This window comes from Protobothrops mucrosquamatus, unplaced genomic scaffold (genome assembly GCF_001527695.2).
Source record: "Protobothrops mucrosquamatus isolate PMUCROS unplaced genomic scaffold, P.Mucros_1.0 scaffold1446, whole genome shotgun sequence".
NCBI classification, from domain to species: domain Eukaryota; kingdom Metazoa; phylum Chordata; class Lepidosauria; order Squamata; family Viperidae; genus Protobothrops; species Protobothrops mucrosquamatus.
This window is the reverse complement of record NW_015387626.1, coordinates 290411-311025: the sequence shown is the minus strand read 5'-3', so window position 1 is coordinate 311025 and position 20615 is coordinate 290411. Positions and strand designations below refer to the sequence as shown.

The 20615-nt window shown below is 49.0% G+C and overlaps 1 protein-coding gene across 1 annotated transcript in view; it reads right to left on the bottom strand.

The window, feature by feature from the left end:
* Positions 1-9969: 9969 nt before the first annotated feature.
* CGN (cingulin) overlaps positions 9970-20615 on the bottom strand; it is a 13668-nt gene continuing 3022 nt past the window's right edge. The window contains exons 4-19 of the mRNA XM_029285255.1: positions 20495-20592; positions 20158-20299; positions 19848-20060; positions 19331-19479; positions 18933-19074; positions 18391-18603; positions 18069-18275; positions 17484-17741; positions 17109-17279; positions 16036-16197; positions 15425-15514; positions 14255-14338; positions 12689-12807; positions 12244-12352; positions 11569-11732; positions 9970-10859 (exon numbers count right to left, since the gene is read on the bottom strand). Coding sequence (XP_029141088.1) covers positions 10718-10859; positions 11569-11732; positions 12244-12352; positions 12689-12807; positions 14255-14338; positions 15425-15514; positions 16036-16197; positions 17109-17279; positions 17484-17741; positions 18069-18275; positions 18391-18603; positions 18933-19074; positions 19331-19479; positions 19848-20060; positions 20158-20299; positions 20495-20592 — 2463 coding nt within the window. The 3' untranslated portion in view covers positions 9970-10717. The remainder of the gene's footprint in view (positions 10860-11568; positions 11733-12243; positions 12353-12688; positions 12808-14254; positions 14339-15424; positions 15515-16035; positions 16198-17108; positions 17280-17483; positions 17742-18068; positions 18276-18390; positions 18604-18932; positions 19075-19330; positions 19480-19847; positions 20061-20157; positions 20300-20494; positions 20593-20615) is intronic.

Sequence of the window (20615 nt, the reverse complement as noted above, 5' to 3'; positions counted from 1 at the left end):
AACACCGTTTCCTGCCTTGTCTAGAATAACAATAACCATAAAGCACCGGCAGCATCAGCTTTTGCATGGAATGACAACAATTTCATAAAATTCTTTGCCACCCAACACTCGGTGACAATTATCACGTTGGGTCCTAGGGCTGCAAGGAGGGTCCGGGGTTCAATCCCGTTCAGCTGAGTTGGACGGCCATCTAAACTGAATAAACAGGAATTAAATTTATTTAAAAAGCTCCCTGGAAGCAGCGTTTTTTCCAACCTTGGCTGTTGGACTTCGACTCCCAGGATTCCATGCGGGCTGGGAACCCTGGGAGTTGCAGTCCATGAAGATAGGCTGGGGGATTCTGGGAGTCAATCTACCAAGGTGGAAAAACACTGGGGAGAGAAAACGTCCCCATATGGAAGAATCATATACACATGAAAAACGGAAAAAGAGTCTTAATGGTCTCTGAGCATGGACAAAGTGCATTTGGCTCTCCCAAGGAGCAATTATCCCTCTAACCTTCCTCTAGAGCAGTCTTTCTCAACCTTAGCGGCTTTAAAATGGGTGGACTTCGACTCCCAGAATTCCAGGCTGGCTGGGGAACTGTGGGAATTGCAGTCCATGAAGTGGAATTCTGGGAATTGAAGTCCCCCCCATCTTAAAGGTGACAAGATTGGGCAGCTCTACTTTTAACGGTCTCAACATTCAGAAGGACGACGCCAAAATATTCGTGGTTCTCCCCGGACACCGAGTGGGACGACAGATTTCCGTAAAAGTCACCCCCCCCTCCAGACCCAGTTGAAAAGCCCAACAAAGGAGCTAGTCCTCAGAGAGGTGAGGAAAAAGGGGAGCGATTCAGCCCTGTCTTTTCCTAGGCTTGTTTTTCTGCTCTCGCGAACAGTACCTGTCACAACCGTCCTCCGGGCGGGTGAAAAAGACGGCTTGCCAGCCAAATTACAGGGATCCCTCTGCCAAAATCTCTACATTGCTGAAAACAGATCCTGGTTTTCTGCTCCATCTCCTTGGGGGGGGGGAATCTCCCCCCCCCTCCAGCCCAACTCCACCCTCTGGTCTGGTGCCAGCCTGAACGTCGAGTTTTCCAAACATTTCGCTCCCACGAACAACATACACACACACACCCGTAGCGGTTTGGCTGGGCTGTCTCTGCAGCTTGTAAACCAAGGTTTGTGGCTCTGTGGGGCACACGCCCACCCCTTGGCAACCGAGGCATCAAACCCAGTTTGGTGTGACGTGCCAAGCCAATCATGGCTGTTCAGGCGTGACCATTTGGAAGATAGCAGCACTGAACAAAGGGACTTGTGACCGTTTTTCACACTTACGACCGTTGAACCTCCCCCATGGTCGCATGATCAAAATTTGGACGCTGGGCAACTGACTCCTATTTACGACGGTCGCAGTGTCCCTGGGTCCCGTGATCAAGCCAAGTCAAGCCAGATTCACTTAACAACCTTGTTACTAATTTAACAATCGCAGCGATTCATTTAACAACCATGGGCAGAACGGTGGTGAAATGGGGGCAAAGATTTGCTTAACGACTGAAATTGTGGCCTCCATTCTCGTAAAGGTAGTTTTATTGGTTTGTCAAAATATAAAATACAAAGAGAAATTCAAAAAAGTAATAGAAAATCACAACTTTTTACTTTTACACAACGGGGTGTGCAAACCGTTTCCCTAACAATAAACCCATCCAATTAGCAAAAACAAAATCAAGATTTCCTTTTTCATCGCATGCACAAAACCAATTGCCGGCGTAAGCCGAGGACTGCTTGTAAAGCCACCGAGCTACACCACGGGCTGCCTACTAGGCGTAAATCCGGCTACTCGCTCCCCAAATGACTGCCTTTGGTTCCCCCATTCTCTCCGCTTAATTGTCCCCCCACGAGGTACGCCGGAGGCAACAAATGTGTGTTGACCTATTTTGGCGTTGGGCTGCCTCTATCCAAAAGTGAGGCAAGAGAACAGTGTGTATAGCAACAACTCGTCTGACGGGTCCAACTGGATTCGGTGCGTGTGCGTTGTCGTGTTGCGCTTGCGAACGGCTTGACGCACGTCAAGGGGAACCACGGCCTTCAGAACGGTTTTAAAAAATGGAGAAATATCGAAAGGCCCTCATCCCTTTCTGTGGCAGAGAAGTTTCCCCCTGGAAACGCAGCAGAATTTGCTTTCCAAACCTGTCCAAAAATTTGTTTTCTCTTACAGATGTTGTGTCCTGCCTTGAGGCATCTAAAGGCAGCTGATTTGTGGGTTGTTATGAACGGGGCTGTAATTTTCTGTATATACATGTTATTAGTGGGGGGGGGGGTTGAACCTTTTGAGCAAAACAGAGGCACGATCAAGGGGTGCTAGACAGGGGTTTTTTTTCCCCCTTTAATTGTTGGGATTTTAGCCAAATAAGAACAACAGAGTCGGAAGGGACCTTGGAGGTCCTCTAGTCCAACCCACTGGTCGAGCAGGAGACCTTTACAGAAGGTCTTCCAGTCAAGCCCCTTGCTCAAGCAGGAGACCCTCACAGAATTACAGAATGACAGAGTTGAGACCTTGGAGGTCATCTAGTCCAACCCACTGCTCAAGCACTATTTTACACAAATGGTTGTCCAATCTCTTTTTAAAATCCTCCAGTGGTGAAGGAAAGAAGGAAGGAAGGAAGGAAGGAAGGAAGGAAGGAAGGAAAAAAGCAGAATAACAAAGTTGGAAGGGACCTTGGAGGTCCTCTAGTCCAACCCCCTGCTCAAGCAGGAGACCCTATCCTATCGCAAAAAAAAATAGTTGCCTAAACTTTTCTTACGTTTACCGTCACCCTTTTTCCTGGCTATTTGAAAAACTGTGTGGCAGGTCTGCCAAAATGCAAATTTATTTCACCGACGAGGAACGGATTAAATGTCAGGCAAATTATCCCGCTATGAACTTTTAAATCAGCTGCTCTCACAACAGTAGCGGATGTGAATAACCAGCAGTCTGTTCTCCCTCCGAAAAAAAACGTGGGTTGTGAGAATCCTAGCGCAACAACAACTGAAAGGCCGTTGCGTTGTTTATTTTCCTTTCAGGACTGTTGTAAGAGAGCCGGGGAAGAGTTCGGAAAACTCAAAACCTCCTCGACGGCGTGTATTTTCGCCCATCAGGCTGTCCTACCTGCCTTGGTGTCGTTTCTCCTACCAGATGTGGAAGTAATGACACTTTGGCAGCAAACAAGCAAGCAGAACCAAGCGTCAAATCAACAGGCAGGGAGAGCATGTTTTTTTTGGGGGGGGGGGAAAACAGCCAGGGGAAAGGCAAGAAGCTCTGCAGGGTTTGGACTTTTTGGATAGACTGCGCTGCTCTGGGAGGCTCCATTTTCAGGATCAAATGCCGATCCGGGAAACCAAGGGAAGAGCAAAGCCTGTTTGGACATCAGCCAATGAAAAGCACAACAACACAAAGATGCAAAAGACATCATTTGAATGATTCCTTTCTCTTTTTTTTCCCCGTCTTGGCCCCAAAGAGGCCGGGCTGGGCCGAGAGGCTGCCAGCTGCCGACCTGGCTGCCAGAAATTGGCAGAAAGGTCCTTTCCTGCCTTCAAAGACACACCGTCTCTCTCTCTCCAGCGATGCTCTGCTTGAGACTCACCTGGATGCACCTCCATTTTTTCTCCTCCTCCCCCCTGGCAGGACCGGCCAGGGGGGGTCCCAGCCGGCTTCTCAAGGCTGCAGCCGGCAGGGAGAGCCTCCTGTGTCGGTCCCAGAGCCCCTCGGCTTCTCGCAGGTTCGGGGCCCCCGTGCACCACCATCTTCTCACCTGCCCTCCGAAGCTGCCCAGCCGGTCCTGCTGCCACCTCTCCATCCCGGTGCGTCCAGGTGTGCCGCTCGGCCGCCTCCGCCTCCTCTTAGGGATGCCGTAATTGCTACGTTCCTAGGTGGTGAGCTCATCCCCGTCGGCAGGACCTGCACTTGCCCTCCTCCTCCTCCTCCAGCACCTGTTTGCCCAGCAGGGACCAGTGGCTGGAGCAGCTGGTTGGGCTTCCCAGACTGGGCAGAGATGCCTCCTTCTCCCCCCCCCCCCAGGTAACTAAGGAAGCAACACAGTGACACCCAACGCAAACTTTTATCTCCTTTGCAAAAAAAAGGACGGCAACTTGCCTTGCTGCAAAACAGCCCAACGTGGGGTTGCCCTCTCAGCAGAGCAGGGAGGAGAACGCTGCAGGCAGTCCTCGACTTATAACGGTTCATTTAGTGACTGTTTGAAGTGATCACAGGCCTGAAAAAATCAACCCAGACTTAGGACATTTTTTTTTTTCACTCTTACGACCGTCGCGGCATCCGGACAGCCCCGTGAACAAAACTCAGAGGCTTGGCAACCAACTCGTAGTATGGACAGTCGCAGCGTCCTGGTGTGTGTGTGTGTGTGTGTGTGTGACGTGATCCCCTTTTGTGAGCAAAATCAATGGGGCAACCCGGGTTCATTTAATGACCGCGTGGCTAACGACGACTGCAACTGGACTGTTTTTTCTGGAGGAGAATCTTTTGGCCCCTGGTTGAATTCGGGGGCTTTGGGAAAGCGGGATGGGAGGAAGGAAACAGGGGAGGCCGCGGAGGAGAAGGAAGTGGCACTGAATGACGAAAGGCCAGATTAAACGGGTGGCTTGAACCCTCCTTCGGCAGAGTTCACAGGACCGATAGATAACAGGGCTGGAGTGGGAAGGAGCCGATTTTGCTGAGTAATTAGAGGAGAGGTTTTTTTCCTTATCACCACCTGGGCGAGGCTGGCCGGAGACGGGAAAGCCAGGAAGCAGCTGGGCCGACGGACCCCTTTGATGGGAAGGCAGGAGATTAAAAGCTTAAAATAAAAACTGGGGCTGGGCCAAGATGCTGATTTTATTTTATTTTATTTTTTAGCTAAGGTGGCTCTTCTCCAACCACAAGGAATGAAGGAAGGAAGGAAAGGAGAGGGGTCCCCCCCCTTCCAAAATCTGTGCATCCGATTATTATGGGTAGGAAAGTGGAAAGGATAGGTTTCTGTCCAGATGCCTAAAAGGGGGAGATAATTGACAGAATTTATAGGTAACTGGTTTGATCTTTTTCTTCCTTCCTTCCTTTCTTTCTTTTTCTTTCTTTCTCTTTTCCTTTCTTTCTTTTCCTTTCTTTCTTTTTTTCTTTCTTCTTCCTTCTTCTCCTCCTCTTCATCTTTCCTTTTCCATCATCTCTTTTACTCTTCCTCCTCGTTCAGTTTTTCCTCTCCATCCTCTCTTCTCCTTTTCTCCTCCTCATTCTGTTCCTCCTTCCCCTTCATCCTCTCTCTCCTTTCTCCTTCATCCTCCCTTCTTCTCCTCCTTCCAAAATATGACTTTCCAAACAAGAGACAAACACAAAGACAAGCATTTCAATCTTCACTGCAAGGCCTGGCATCCAAACTGCCCTAGTTCCCAACCTTGACACAGAGGCAATCTGTGTGTCTTAACACACACACACACACACACACTTGTGTAAGCAGGTGAAAGGAGGGCAATGACCCCTTCCAGTCTCTTATCCTGCCTTGTCGAAAGCTGTGAGTCACCTGGGCTGCCTTGGGCTTTAGGCCTTAGGGGAAATTCGAGAGGGGGAGAAACTGACAAGGACACGTCCCCAACAGGTTGAGGATGCACAAGGAAGTCCTTAAATCTGTTGCAGAATTTACCTGGTGCTTCTGTTCTAAAATAAAGAACAAAGTGATCTAAAGTGATGAAATGGCTAATGGGGCAACACTTGTGTGCCTGCCAGCAGGATGTGAGGACAATGACCTTTCGTTTGGGCTCTAACCGGCAAGGATACACTGCTCCTATACATGGAGGCTCCATTTCATAATGTGGATAGATCTAGATCTAATTAGATCTTTTGGTCCCCTCTCAAAGCGCCAAATTTTTATTAATTTTTATCAATTAATGTATCGATGTTATGAATTAAGATTCATTTGAAGGGCATAAAATAGTTTTGGGGGGGTTTTTTGGCCTCCGTTTCTTTGGGTGTAACTTCAGATTCTAGGTGTAAATGCCATTTTCCTTTGGAATTCCCTTGCATCCTTTTTATGCACTTTTTTGCATAAAAATAAAGAACTTGTCATTGGGTGATAGGCAGGAGAGATGATGGAAAGAATGTAACTTCAAAACAAAAAATTAAACTTTTTTTTTTACTTATAACCGCTGCAAAGATGGGAAGCCATTTCTACGTTATCGTTTTCTTTCGCTTCAACTTTTTCCCCCTTTTATTATAAACATTTATTTTAAAAAATCAACATACGAGGGTTTTGATTTAGGGGCTTTACACCCTTCCCCTCTTTTCTTTACATTAGTTTGCATTCGTTTTTAATCTCCTTGTTTAAAAATTTCAACGACACACATAGCTGAAAAAGAATTTGGCGCGTCATTTTTCTGCAGGAATTTTTTTTCTCCCCGTCTTTAATTCATCAAAGCCAAGAATGAAGAAGGAAGCATTTATTTTTCCTCTTTCCTGCCCAAAGGAAAAAAAGGAAACCACCCAAACAGGTGTCAGTCTTCCTCCCCACCACCTGTGGAATGATGGTTTCAGCCTAATGAGCGGCTTAAGAAAAGGGAAGGAAAAAAAATCTGGAATTCTCTCTTGCGTAGATTAAAGCTGGCATCTTAAAGCGTCTGACACCCAGCCCCAAAGTTCACCAATGTATCCGGGAAGGAATGCATTTGCGCATGACTCACTTCTGTTTGTGTTTCACAGAAGGGAAACCGAGGCCACGGGTCTCGTGTAGCCAGTTGTGAGTCAGCAGCAGGAATGGGAAGTGGGAACCCTTGAGGGCATCAGTGGAAGGGCTTCCCTCCAGAAGTTGTGGGTGCTCCAAGACTGGAGGTTTTTTAAGAAGAGCGAAATGGTACAGGGTCTTCCTGCTTGAGCAGGGGGGGTTGGACTAGATGACCTCCAAGGTCCCTTCCAACTCTGTTATTTTGTTATCTTGCCTCAATCCACCCCATTCAAGACAAGGCACCTCTTTCTCTCACCCGCACCCAGCACAAGAACTCTGCCCATTCTCAGAGGCACAAGCTGGCTTGGGAGGTTAGTTTAAGGTCAAAGATGGCTTGATTATGGTTTCAGCCCATAAACCATGGTTAGTAAGCCAGACCGGATCTCGAAATAAGGGAAAATCAAGACACAACGCTCGGAAAGACCAAGCCAAATCATATAACGGTGGGATTAAAAAAAAAAAAATCTAATAAATAAAACAAATAATTGCAGAGTTTGAGACACCAAACTCAAGGCAGGAGTCAAACTGAGGATGGTTTTGTTCAGGATATGAATGCAACTTTAAAAAAAAAATCTTTTCTGAATGCAAAAACATCACAACAACACCTGTGTTTTGTAGACTTGGGTGCACAACTCAACAGCTCTTTTCTGCAAAGGCGAATTTTTACATCAGCAACTTTGCTCTGAGAACAACTCGCGGATAAAAGGATGGCCGGGAAATTGGGTGGGAAAATGGGAATTTAATACTTTTTTGTGTGGTTGCCGTGAAGCTCAGCCAGAAACCTCAAAGGGAGGCGGTGAATGAAAAGCCACCTGCGAGTGATAAAAACGGAGCGGCAGATAAAAATATTTGTGGCGAGGATAAAGTGGATTTGCCAGAGATAGCTGCAGGGTGGGGACTCAGATAATATCTGGGTATTACAAAGAGAAAAAGTTTTAGAGGCAGAAAATGTTCTCTGGAATCAAATGATGTTGTACAAAATTAGAATTGTATAAATGTGGGAAAGGATGCCAAATGTGGAAATGCAGAAGAGACATTACGGGATGGAGACGTAGAATCAGAGGCCTCTTGGCCGTGTGAAAACATTTGCAATTAACCCCAAAGAAAAGAAAATTTAATAAGCACAGGGGGGAAAAAATCTCAAATTCTCTTACGATGGGAAATCCTTTTCCAGCTTCTAATCCAGCAAGGACACGACTCCAAGCCCAAGAATAAGGAGCAGTGGCTGAGCAATTCGATAAATATAGCTCTTTTATTTGAAAAAAATCAACATACAAGGGTTTTTGATTTTCGTTCGAGACCAGAAAATAATATATATATATATATAATAAAGCTCCAGGAAATTAAAAATGGCCCATTCTTAAAATTCAGCCCGGATTGCATTAGCAGCGAATTTAAAATTGTACAGCTCACAGTCTCGGCTCAAACTTCAAGGTTTTTTTTTTTCCCTCTCCGTGAACTATTGGTGTCGTTGCAATAAAAAGAATACAAGTAGGCAATGAAATAAATGGAAAGCTTTGGAGCTGGGCTTGTGGATAAAGTTGGTTTCGTTGGGAAAATCTCCAGAGGCCCACCGTTCCTTGATGAAGCCCCCAATATTTCCTACTGATCTGGATTCCAGATTTAATCCAATTAATTGTTGTTTGCAGAAGCGGAATTGCCAGCAATGGCTTAAAACAAGAGCGTCCAACTTTGGCAACTTTGAAGACTTAGGAATCAGAATGGTGAGGGCTAATACGGGGTCCATCTCCCCCCAGGATTCAGCTCAACTAGTCAGAGCTCAAAAAAGTTGACTTTTTTTCCCTCCAAGGTCATATCTGAATAAGGTCCAGTTTACCTCCAGTGTCAAAGCCGAGTTGCCGGTCTCACAACTATCAACCTGCAAACGGAGCAGGCGGCATTTGGGCTCTCCATCCTTCTGTTTTTGGTCTCTTGGGTCTTTTAAACCCCATTTATGCTTCGATACTTGGCTTCTTGGGAACACAACCCAAGTTACAATTTAGCCTGCACTGAGATAGGGATCTGTGTTGTTTCCGAGCACGTTCCCGGCCAACCAGGTGGGAAAAACACACACAAACACAAAAAGTGTCCTTCTGCTCTGACAATAAGGCACTTGGTGCCAGGCGTGGCCTGGAGAGGTGATATTTGCAGACCCTGAGGTGGGCTCCAGGAGAGAAAACGGAGGAAGCAGCCCTTGGGAAAAAACATAAATTTGGTAACGCTGCAGGAGTTTACAAAACAGCCACATTCTTCTCCGCCAGCTCACTGGCAGGTTGAAAACCTGCCTCACCAGACAGGAATCCAGATCACACAGCGATGCCAAGGAGCTGTCGACATGCCGCGGTGGATGGCTTGCCTCTTTGCCATGAAAACACACAACTCAGGGTTGGAAAAACACCGGAGGGGAAAACTTCATTGCTGCAACCGGGACGTTCTCCAACGGGAGAGACGGAGAAAAGCTTTGAAAATAGCCAATTTAGCACCCAAACTGCGGTCCTGCCTCCGAAAGAGAGGCTGGGTGGTGCTCCAGTTAAAGGAGAGAATAGTAAAAATGGGTTGTTGTTTTTCCCTCTTCTCGGATAGGTTGCCGAACCCAGCAGCTTTTGCAGCAGAATTGGACTTTGACTCTGCTGCAGTGTTGTTTTATTTTCACAACTTTCCTTCTAACGGGGGAGATATGACCACCTTCCCAGGTGTCTTCAGGAGGGGGTCTTCTGCAACCAGGTGCCCTCCGGACGTCGGTTCCGAGTCCCATCGGCCTGTGGGCTTGGAGGAATGGACGATGGGACTTGTTGTTCCCAAATATCAAATTGCGGAAAGCCTCTGACAGGCCCTTTTGTGGAGGGGCAATTTCATGACAATTATTTGAATCTTTTCAAGCCAGAAAACAAGATGTTGTCTGTACAGCACATCCCAAGTCATAAAGACACACAAGCTGCAGATTAAATCTGGGGGGTGGGGGGTGGGGTGTTTGCATAAATTTGATTTTTGTCATCAATCTGAGTGTAAGATGGATGGAAGCACAACCGGTTCTGCTTTTTGCTACTCTCCACAATCCTTGATCTACTCCTGGCTGGTTTAACGGTAAGAAAACACCAGGGATTGGCCAGAGAAGGATTCACCCTCCTGGGTGTGTGTGTGTGTGTGTGTGTGTATGCCAAAATTGCTCACCGCTTCTTAGTGGGGTGGTCTACGTGGCCTCTAGTTGTCCACTGAAAATTATCTTTTTTTTTTTTTTTCCTGGGGAAGAAGGTCGGAAAGGCACTCCTTTGAACGAAGGCAAGAGAAAAACAGAGCAGGAAAAAGTCAGGAGAGGGGGCAGCTGTCTTCCAGATCCCGTGGAACTCCCTGCCACTAGATTATCCAGCCAGCGGGTCTGAAGGAGATTTGGGATTCAGACACATCTGGAAGGCCACCTCTGGTTGAGACTTCTGGGGGAGGAACACAAGCCGAGCCAGTGCAGGAAAAGGACAGTTGGGGAAACTTGCAAATATTTCTTCCAGAGGGACTCAAACAGGCCAGGGGGAAGAAAGACCCCTGTCGTTTCAATTCCATGCAACGCCATTTTCACCGTTCTGGATTGTTCTGCAATATTAGCGCACGCCCGTCTCCGTCTCCATGCAACCCGATGCACGTACATTTATAGGCCCTATATACAAAACATATATATATATATATATATGTATATATTTAAAAGGAGGCTCTGTTATTTAATCACTCGTCAATGCCCTGAGAACCAGATTAAAAAAAACCACCTAAATAACACTCAGTTTTTCGTTTAGAGACTTGCAGCTCTGTTTTTCCTTCCCGTCGCGACCGAAAATAAAAAATCTTCCCTTCGTTCTGGTTTTTTTTTAAATCAAGGGGTCGGTTGCTTTGGAGCCCCCACTGGGGAGAAACCTTCCCCCTCTGGGGCAGGGATCCCACCCCACCGTGGGCTTTGCAAAGTTCCTGGGGGATCCTTAGAGAGCATCCAAACCAACCCCACAGAGGGCCTTAACAGGAGCTGGTCTGGAGGTTTCCTTCCGTCAGCAGCGACGCGATGGAGGACGGGCCGTAAGCGCTGTCCAAATCTTCATCTGAACTCAGCTGGTCATCCCGGAGAGAGGACTCGGCTGTCGAGCGTGCCGCCTTGCGCCTGGAGGCAAAAAACAAAGGGGGGGGCTGGTCAAGCGGGGGAACCAGGACGATGGACACCCTCTTGGGCATGAAAGGGAGGGAGATATTTTTCAGGGAAGGGAAGGTCCGACGTTATCGGCTTCCAAATATAATTGTGGTCAGATAGTCTGGGATACACTGCCCCTGCGCATGGAGGTTCTGTCTGCAAGCCCAACAGATTTCCATTTTAACCCAGGAGTGGTGAAGCCCTGGAGCTGCCTTTTGGGGGGGGGGTGCTTCAAATTGAGGTGGTTAAAGAACCTACTACAGCTTTCAGCCTGTGGGAACACAGGTGATCCATCCCTTCCGGATGGATGGATGGAAGAAGGGACAGAGGGATAAACAAGTAGGCAGGTAGGAAAGTGGATGGACAGACGGATCTATGATGGACAGCCAAGCAGGAAGATAGATGGATGGATGGATGGATGGATGGATGGATGGATGGAGATATGGAGAGGGGATGATGGATGGATGGATGGATGGATAGATGGACAAGTAGCTAGATGGGTGGTGGGTGGAAAGACAGGCAGACCAATGATGGACAGCCAAGTAGGTTGATGGATGAATGGATGGGTGACAGACAGGTAGTAGGTAGATGGATGCATGGACAGACAGATGGACAGACAGGTCGGTGGGCGGATGGACAGGCGCCCAAGAAAGGTGGAGCCCCAGTGGCCCACTCTGCTCACCAGAGGTCCTTCTCCAGGGCTTTGACGCGGCTCTGGAGCTGCTCGCTGTTCTCGTGCTGCTCCTCCAGCTCCCTCAGGGCCTTCTTGCGGGCCGCCTCCAGCCGCTCGATCTCCTCCTCGGCCTCGTCTACCTGCCGCTTCAGCGCCTTGACCCGTAGGCTCAGCTTGGCAAGGGAGGGGAAGAAAGCGCCCAGGGTGAGAGTTGGCCCCCGAAGCGGAGAGGTGGGTTGGAGACTCCTTACCTCCCTCGCCCATGGTTGCTGAAACTACAATTCCCAGCATGCTCTTGGGCCGAGGTTCTCAGATGGGTCACTTCTGGAGGACCAGGAAGTTCTGCATCAACGAGTCAGATGGCCTGTGGTGGGAATTATGGGCCTCCAGCAGGCTGTGATTGTCTATCGCGCTAAGCAATGCTTGGTTTGGGGTTGAACGAGCCATCCCGCCTGGTGGACACCACACCTTAAGCCAACACCAGAGATGACTTGGCCCAAAGCGACACTCAACCATCCTACCTTCTTCAGATCTTGAGCAGATGGCCAGTTCCTTGATCCCCATCTCAGGGGATCCCCTTTCAGCTGCTGGGGATCGAATCCTTTCCAAGCCTCATTCGTGAGTTTGGACACGGCTCTCCCAGGAGGAGAAGAGCAGGGGAGCCACCCCTTGCCAGGTCCTCACCTGGTCCTTCTGGTCGTTGACCTGCTGCCTCTCCTCGTCAATCTGCATGCTCAGCTCCTTCACTTTCCTCTCCAGCTTCCGATTGGAGGAGAGTAGGACAGTCTTCTCCCTGTAGGAACAGCGGCCACGTCATTCCCAGGCCCTCCCAGCCACCGGACAAATGGCCCCAAGGAGGCCAACCCATGTTTCAAGCTGGATGTGGTCCTGGGAAGCTTCCCAGGACCAACCACACAGATTTATCACGTGTGAACCGGAGCAGGCAATGATTACAGAGAGGTGAGAAGCCACATCCTTGGGCTTTGTGACAAAGTGGCTACTTTAGGGAATTAAATCCCATACAGTTGTGAGGACTTCTTTTCTCCTGGACTTGGCCTCGGGTGATCCCCTTGGGTGGCTGCTGGAGAAATATTTTTCAGTGGTTCCAAACGCCGCAGGGGTGGCCTACCTCTCTTCCATCAGCAGCTTCTCCTGGAGGTCCTGGATCCGCGACTCCAGCTGGGAGACGTTGACGCTGGGTTTCTGCAGACCTTCGTTGCTGGTCAGCCGGCTTTTGAGGTCCTTGTTCTGGCCAAGAAGAGCAGGAAACACTTTCAGACTTACAAGTTTCTGTTAATGTGGCCTTACAATAAAACAGAATTAACTTTATCTGGCTGTGTTTTTTTCAGTCTAGTCCACCTGGGAAGGACGACGGCTCAAACCCCCAGCACCGTTTCCGTTTCTCCAAGATGGGAGAACGCTAAAATCAGGAGGGGAGCCAAGATTTCATCCCCCCCCCGAGGACAGCCCACACTTTCTGAATAATAATAATAATAATAATAATAATAATAATAATAATAATAATAATAATAATAATAATAATAATAACAACAACAACAACAACAACAACAAAACAACAACAACAACAACAAGAAAAAAAAAGAAAGAAAGAAAGAAAGAGAAAGAAAGAAGGAAAAAAGAAAGAAAGAAGAAAGAAAGAAAGAAAGAAAGAAGGAAGGAAGGAAGGAAGGAAGGAAGGAAGGAAGGAAGGAAGGAAGGAAGAATGTTGGAAGGGACCTTGGAGGTTATCTAGTCCAACCCCTGCTCAGGCAGGAAACCCTGCACCATTTCAGACAAAAACGACAAGACTTATTTTTCCTCTCTCTACGGAAACAGAATTTTTTTGCAAGACGACCCCAACCTGAAGGCAGAGGCGCCTCCTTGAAAAATCAAGGAAGTGGGGGTGATTCTTTCCCCAAAAATCTATTTTTCCCCTCCTCCTAAACCACACGGATCTCCCATCCCTCTGTGAGGAAAATGGGCCGTTCAAAAAAAAGAAAAGTGTGATAAATAAATCAAATGTTATTTTGCTCGGCGCAGCCGGGCTCACTGGCTCGAGTTATCCAAAGTCGTTCCACCGAGTGGAGCCCGCTGGCCAATCAAGACGTGCTCAGAGGCTGCAAAATGCACAGGTGGCCACGTCAGATGACGTGAAAATTTTGGCCGAGTCAGGACGTGTCCTGGTTACAAACAGCGAGCCTAAAATCAAATCGTAAGATTGTGCGATTCTTCTCTGCCTGGTAAAGAAGGGGAATATATATATATATATCTCTTCTTCGTCTCCTGAGTTATATAACAGCCATTATTTTCTTTTTGCAGTGAACCAGGGCCAGATGGAACAAAGGGGGGTTGAAAATTGGCTTTTTTTTCCTTTTAAAGAGTTGCATTGAACCTCTTAAGGGCTGTAAACATCCTCCTGCCAGTTCAGACTTGCAGGGGTTGATCTACCGCATGGAGAGGGTGGAGAAAAAAAAAGAGACTTTTTTTGCATCAGCAATGATGAGAATTTTATTGCTGTAGTGCAGGAATAAAAAAAGCCAGCCCCTCTGAATTCCTGGTGGTTTTTTTCCCCCACAAAAAAGCAGATAAAGAGACCAACTCCTGAGCAAAAATAAAAATAAAAAATTGCAACCTTAGCACCGAAAAATTGCGAAGGAGGAGGCCGACTCTGGGTCTACGGAGAAGCTAAACTGACCTGTCTTTCCAAAGCAACTTTATCGCACTCCAGATCTTGGCGGGCGGATCGCTCCTGCAGCAACTCAGCTCGTAGTTGGTCGATCTCCGAGGGAGGGAGGGAGGGAGGAGAGAGAAAAAAGGGGGAGGGCATAAACTTAATCTGGCCACTGGGTGCCCATCCTGGTTGACCAGACGCCTCCCCAAAACCACGATCTCCCAGCCGTTTTCTGCTCAAAGGTAGACTGCTCCCGCACACTGAGGCTCCGTTCAAATTAAGACACCGATAAGGGTCAAAGGCCGGTCCTGAAAGAGCAGTCCAAGGAATCAAGGAAGCCTCCTCCAGGACAGCAGGGTGCCCACTGAAAACGCGTGGTGATATACTGCGCCTGGATGGGGAGGTTTTGCTGGGACCCAGAAAGTATTACTAGACCTGTTTTCTTGCGCCAATCTCGCACAAAACCATCCGCCGGCTTTCTTTTAGCCCCCGTTAACGCAACAACTGGGCCCCCCTTGGCAGGCAAAAACCTGAGCTGGGAACCAGGGAGTCCCCAGTTCGAATCCCGCTTACGTTGCAAATGCATTGGATCTTCAGCCCAGCCCAGCCCTCCCTTTACGCTAAAAAATTGTCTAGACGCTGGCAAATCTTAGTAATTACATATTATGCTTGTTTTTTTGTTTTTTCTGATTTTTTTTCCCCTCCCCAAACAACTTGGGTGACAACGCTGTAAAACGCAGGGAAATGAAAGCCTTGCAGAAAAGTAAATATAGGCCCTGACAGCACCGGGAAGGGCCGGGAGGGGATGAGAAGGGATTTAAACACGTTGACAGACACGGCCTCCATCTGCTTTGACGGGCCCTGCAGATTTTGCACAAAACAGGCTGAGCGGTAGACGCCGAAGCCCGCCGGTGTAATGCAAGCCAGATATTTTTCTTTTATTGCTTGTAAACCAGCGGCAGGCCAGGCGTTTTGTCCGACTGATTCTGGAATGACATTAAAGTCTAAAATATGACGGTAACAAGGCAGCGAAGGGGATAAATTAACTTTCAGGTCCAAATAATGTGCAGCGCGTGAGATTTTGGGGGGTATTTCCCATAAAATGGCTAAAAGATTCCGTGTTTTGCAACCACCAAGATACCCACTTTCTACTGATCAGGATTTTTGTGGCTTTCCATGCCGAACGGGGCTCACCTGATCTCTGGATCGGTTGATCCTCTCGGTCAAAAGCTCCACCGAATTGTGTTCCTCATCCAGCTCCACTTCCAGGCGCTTGGCTTTATCCTGCAAACACAGGGACGGGCTTAGCAAGGGACCCTCCTGGATCCACCAGGCGCTTAAAAAAACAGAGTTGAAAAAGTCTCTGCTTTATGTTGGGTTTGATCCAATGAACCAGTCTTTTTTTTTTCCTGCTCTGGAACTGGCTGCTTTCCTTAACAGGGAAGAAAAATCTTTCATTTTCCTTCTAGAAAAATGCAAAGTTTTGCAGTACGAAAAATGTCGTCCCCAGCATTTTCTTTTTTTCTGGGAAAGAAACGCAGGCAAAATTAATTGGGTTTATTGCAAAAACTGGGCAGAGTTTAATCAAAGGGGAGGAGGCTAGTTTGAGAGCAAACGCTGCCCTCTGGTGGTGGGTGGAAGCAATAATGGCAGCAAAACGAGCTGTAAAATCGGGCAGGACTTCCTTCACCTCTGTCTCACTTAGTGACGGATATTCTGGTCCCAACCCTGGTTGTGAGTTGAGGACTAGCCGTAGCTACGCCCAAAAGGAGAGAGAGCGGGATCCGCTCAGAGGCCGTACAAACCTCCAAGGCTTTGACCTGCCGGGATCGATCGTCCTGGGATCGCCGCTTGGTCTCCATCTCCTGCTCCAGGTTGCGGAGTCGCTGGGCCAGGAGCTCCTTGTCCAGGAGGGCGTTGTCTCGCTCGGCCTGGCTGTCCTGCAGGGCCTGCCGGAGACGCAGCAGCTGGGGAGGAGAAGAGAAGGAGGAGGGATGGATAGATACAGAGATTAAGAGATTAGATAGATAGATAGATAGATGATAGATAGAGAGAGAGAGAGAGAGAGAGAGAGAGAGAGAGAGAGAGAGAGAGAGAGAGAGAGAGAGAGAGAGAGAGAGAGAGAGAGATGGAGAGAGAGAGAGAGACAGATAGGAGAAAGATATATAGAGACAGAGATATAGATATAGACAGATAGACAGATAGACAGACAGATAGATAGATAGATAGATAGACGGACGGATAGATATGGATAGATAGATAGATAGATAGATAGATAGATAGATAGATAGACGGACGGATAGATATAGACAGATAGACAGATAGACAGATAGATAGATAGATAGATAGATAGATAGATAGATAGATAGATAGATAGATAGATAGATAGATAGATAGATGATAGACAGACAGACAGACAGACACAGACAGACTTAGATAGATAGATAGATAGATAGATAGATAGATAGATGATAGAGACAGCCAAGAGTGAGAGAGAGAAAGAGAGGGATATAGACACAGAGAGATAGACAGCTAGATGAGAGAAAGGTGGAGAGATAGATATAGACCAGGGGTAGTCAACCTTGGCTCTTTTATGACTCGTGGACTTCAACTCCCAGAATTCCAGCTGTGCTGGCTCAGGAATTCTGGGAGTTGAAGTCCATGAGTCATAAAAGAGCCAAGGCTGACTACCCCTGATATACACAGAGATAGATAGATAGATAGATAGATAGATAGATAGATAGATAGAGAGAGAGAGAGAGAGAGAGAGAGAGAGAAAGAGAGAGAGAGAGAGAGAGACAGACAGACAGACAGACAGACAGACAGACAGACAGACAGACGAGAAAGACAGACAGACAGACAGATCTTTCCTACCTACCTCGTCTTGGGATCTCCCCAATTCATACTGCATCTTCTCCACTTCCACGTTCCGGTCCTTCGCCTGTTTGTGGGAATCGCTGATCTCCTTGCGCGACTTCTCCTTGTAGTCCTCCAGCTGGGACTGCAAGTCCGAGAGGGCCTGGTGAGACTCTTCGGCCATCTGCTTCAGCTGGAGAAGGAGAGGACACCCAGTTTCACCACAGGATGGGTTTGGCCCCATCCTTCCATGAACTGAAGGATGCCCAAGAGGGAGGTGGCAGACCTGGGATGCCGAGTCCCACCTGTGTCTACAAGGTGGCATCTCAGGAAGCCTCAATCTATGGTTTTTGAGCCCGGGGGGGGAAGCCATTGGATGCCCCCCAACAAGACTGACCTCCTTGGTCAGCTTCACGATGCTTCTATCCAGCAACCTCTTCTCCTCTTCCAGATCGTTTTTGGCCCTCCTGAGTATCTCCTTCTGCTTCAGCTCCTCCTGGTAGGAGGTACTCAGGTCCTGGTGCTCCAGGGTGAGTTTATGGAGGCTACGCTGGGCCTCCTCCAGCCGGCTCTCCAGGGACCTTTTGGCCAGCAGCAAGTCCTGCTCCTGATCCACGGCGTTGTTCACGGACTCTTCCATCTGCTTGCGGTCAGCCTGGGAGCAGGAGGAGGAAAGGAAAAAGGGGAAACTGAGGCAGGACCCAAGAGACCAGCCAAGCAGGAAGCTCCTTTACTGCTCAAGGAAACGTAGAGAACCTTAAAACTGGATTTGGAGGTCATCTGGGCAAGAGACCCCCTCATCAGATCTCCAGATGGAGCACCATCTACTCAAAGTAGAAATGGAGCCTACAGATGGAGCATCATCTACAGATGGAGCACCATCTACTCAAAGTAGAAATGGAGCCTACAGATGGAGCCTACAGATGGAGCACCATCTACTCAAAGGAGAAACGGAGAAGTTGACCGCTTCTCCTTCCAGTACCTCCAACTTGAAAATCTTCTCCTTCAGCCTGGTCTCCACGTCTTGCCAGCTGTCCGCAAAATGGTAGTATTCCTTGAGTTGGGTCTCCAGCCCCAAGATCCTACGACGGAGGTCATCGTTCTCTTCCTGACTTTCCTTCAAGGTGGACTCCACCAGTTTCCGCATCTGCTCAGTGGCCTCCCTCTCACCTTCCAAGGCTGCCTTAGCCTACAGGAGGAAGGGATGGAGAAGACAACCAGGTTCTCCCATCTCGGTTCACCACCAAGCTGGACGCTGAACCAGTTTGGAAAAGCTAGATCGGCTTTCCAATGTCCTCCCTTACCTTAAACGCTTCCTCGTGGTCTTTCTGGAGCTGCTGCATCTTCTCTTGGAACCTCGCGTTTAGTCCCTCGAGGTCCCGGCTACGGGAAGCAACCTCATCTTCGAGCTTTTCCTTCAGGTCAACAATCTCACTCTCCCGCAGGCGTAGGACCTTGTGTTGGTCCTCCTTCTCCTCCACCATGTCCTGCAGCTCTTCCCGAGCCTGACGGAGCTCCTGGCAGGAGGAGAAAATGAGACAGAGCCATCCCAGAAAGTTGAAGGACCATTAGGTGTAGAGGGCCAGTCTGGTGTAGGGTGTAGAGAATGTGATCAGGGATGATGGAACTTGAAGTTCTTCAACCACCATCGGAGGTCCCAACAAGGTGATGTTTCCACACACAGTTATGAGGTCCATCTTAATGTTTCTCAACCTCAGCAACTATGAATTTCAACTCCCATGCAAGCTGGGGAATTCTGGGAGTTGAAGTCCACACGTCTTGAAATGGCTGAGGTTGAGCAACGCTGGTCTAGTTCCTTGTTGAGGGTCTTTGCAGCTGAACATACCTTTCTTAGCTCATGGAGCCCCTCGGCGTCCGTCGAACGGTTCCGGATCTGGTCCATCTCTTTCCGCAGGGCTGCCAAGCGCTCGCGGCTCTCCTTCAGGTCCTCCTCAAACTCCTCGCGTTCCACCTTGACCTGCATCAGCCTGGAAGAGGTGAAGGCCATCAACGCATCAGCGACAAGGGAGGCAGAAACCCAACAGCGGCCAAATTAAAGGCAGCGATGGGGTGTCAAAGGCAACGTCACACCATAATTAAAACCATCTTGTGAACGAGGGCTGAAGAACCAGCCGAGATGCTTGAAGCCCCTGAAGATGATTAAAGATGGTTGAAAGGGAAAGCTGCCCAAGATGGGTGGGGTCTACAGAGGAGATGATGGACCAGAAAGGTGACTTAACATACTCTTGTTTGACACTACGGAGGTCCTCCTTGTTTCGTTGGGACGTCTCCTTCCAGTGAGTGGCCTCCTCCTGGCTTTCTCGGAGCTCTGTCTGGAGGGTCCTCACCAGAGAGTTGACCTTCTGTCTCTCGGCCTCCAGGCTGGCTTGATCCTACCCAGAAGAAACCCAAGGGGTAGAACCCAACTCCAGATCTTCAAACACAAGGTGGACCTCATGTTTGGAGAAGAATCACAGGGGCCCTCAACATTTCACTCCTAGACATCCTGGGAACTAGATGGGAGACTTTTGAGTTCCCGTGCTCAAAAGATTCAAGATTAAGGAGTGACGTCCCTTTCTCTGCCTAAATCTTGGTCTAGTGGTCACCTCTCTCTTGAAGGCCAGAAGATACCATGCTCCTCCCCGCCTGAAGATCTCTGCAGGAAAAGACCTAGCATGTCAACCAGAGGTTGGGTGAGACTCCTTCATCGTGAGGTGTTGGGAGTCTTCCACCTGCAGAGGCGGCAGACCAGGCCACTCACCTGCGACACGTCCTCCATGTTGCGTCGCAACTGCTCCATGTCCTGCTGGTACTGCTGCCGGACCCGATCCAGCTCCTTGTCGTGGCTGGACACCTCCTCCTTCAGGGCCCCCTTCAGAGCGGTCAACTCGCGCTCCCTCTGGCGCAGCTGGTCTTCCTGCTTCTGCTTGGCCACCAAGATCTCCTCCAGGTCTTCGCGGGTCTCCAGCAGCTCCTGAGGAGAGACCAAGAAAGAGAGAAAAAAACCTCACTTTCTGGGCCTGGCCTGGCCGGAGGGCTTCGGCCGCGTCCACTCGGGTGTCTCCACTGACCTTCAGCAAGGCGTCCTGATCCAGGCTGCCCGAGGGGAGATCTTGGAAGCGATCCAGAGCCTTCTGCATCTCCGTCAGCTGGTCTTCGAGGTCGGTCAGCTTGGCTTCCAACTGCTCCTTGACCGTTCGGAGGTCTCTCAACCTTCCGGGGAGGGAAGAAGAGCTGGCGTTGATCGAAGGCAAAAGAACTCTGGAGACGAGGACTAGCCATATTGAGAATATTCATCCCTCCAGAGCGCTCCTGATTTTCCGGCCAGGGAGTCCGGCCCAGGGGGGAGGCCTGGAAGGGGGAGAGGGACAGCACCGGACGCCCCCAGCCCGCCAGCCCCCCACTCACTCTTTCGCCGTGCTCTGGAGCTCCCGGCTCTTCTTCTCAAAAGCTTCCCGGAGTCGCTGGCATTCTTCCTCCAGTTCCCGCAGCCGGATTTCGAGGGGGCGAGGAGGGAGGCCGTGCCGGG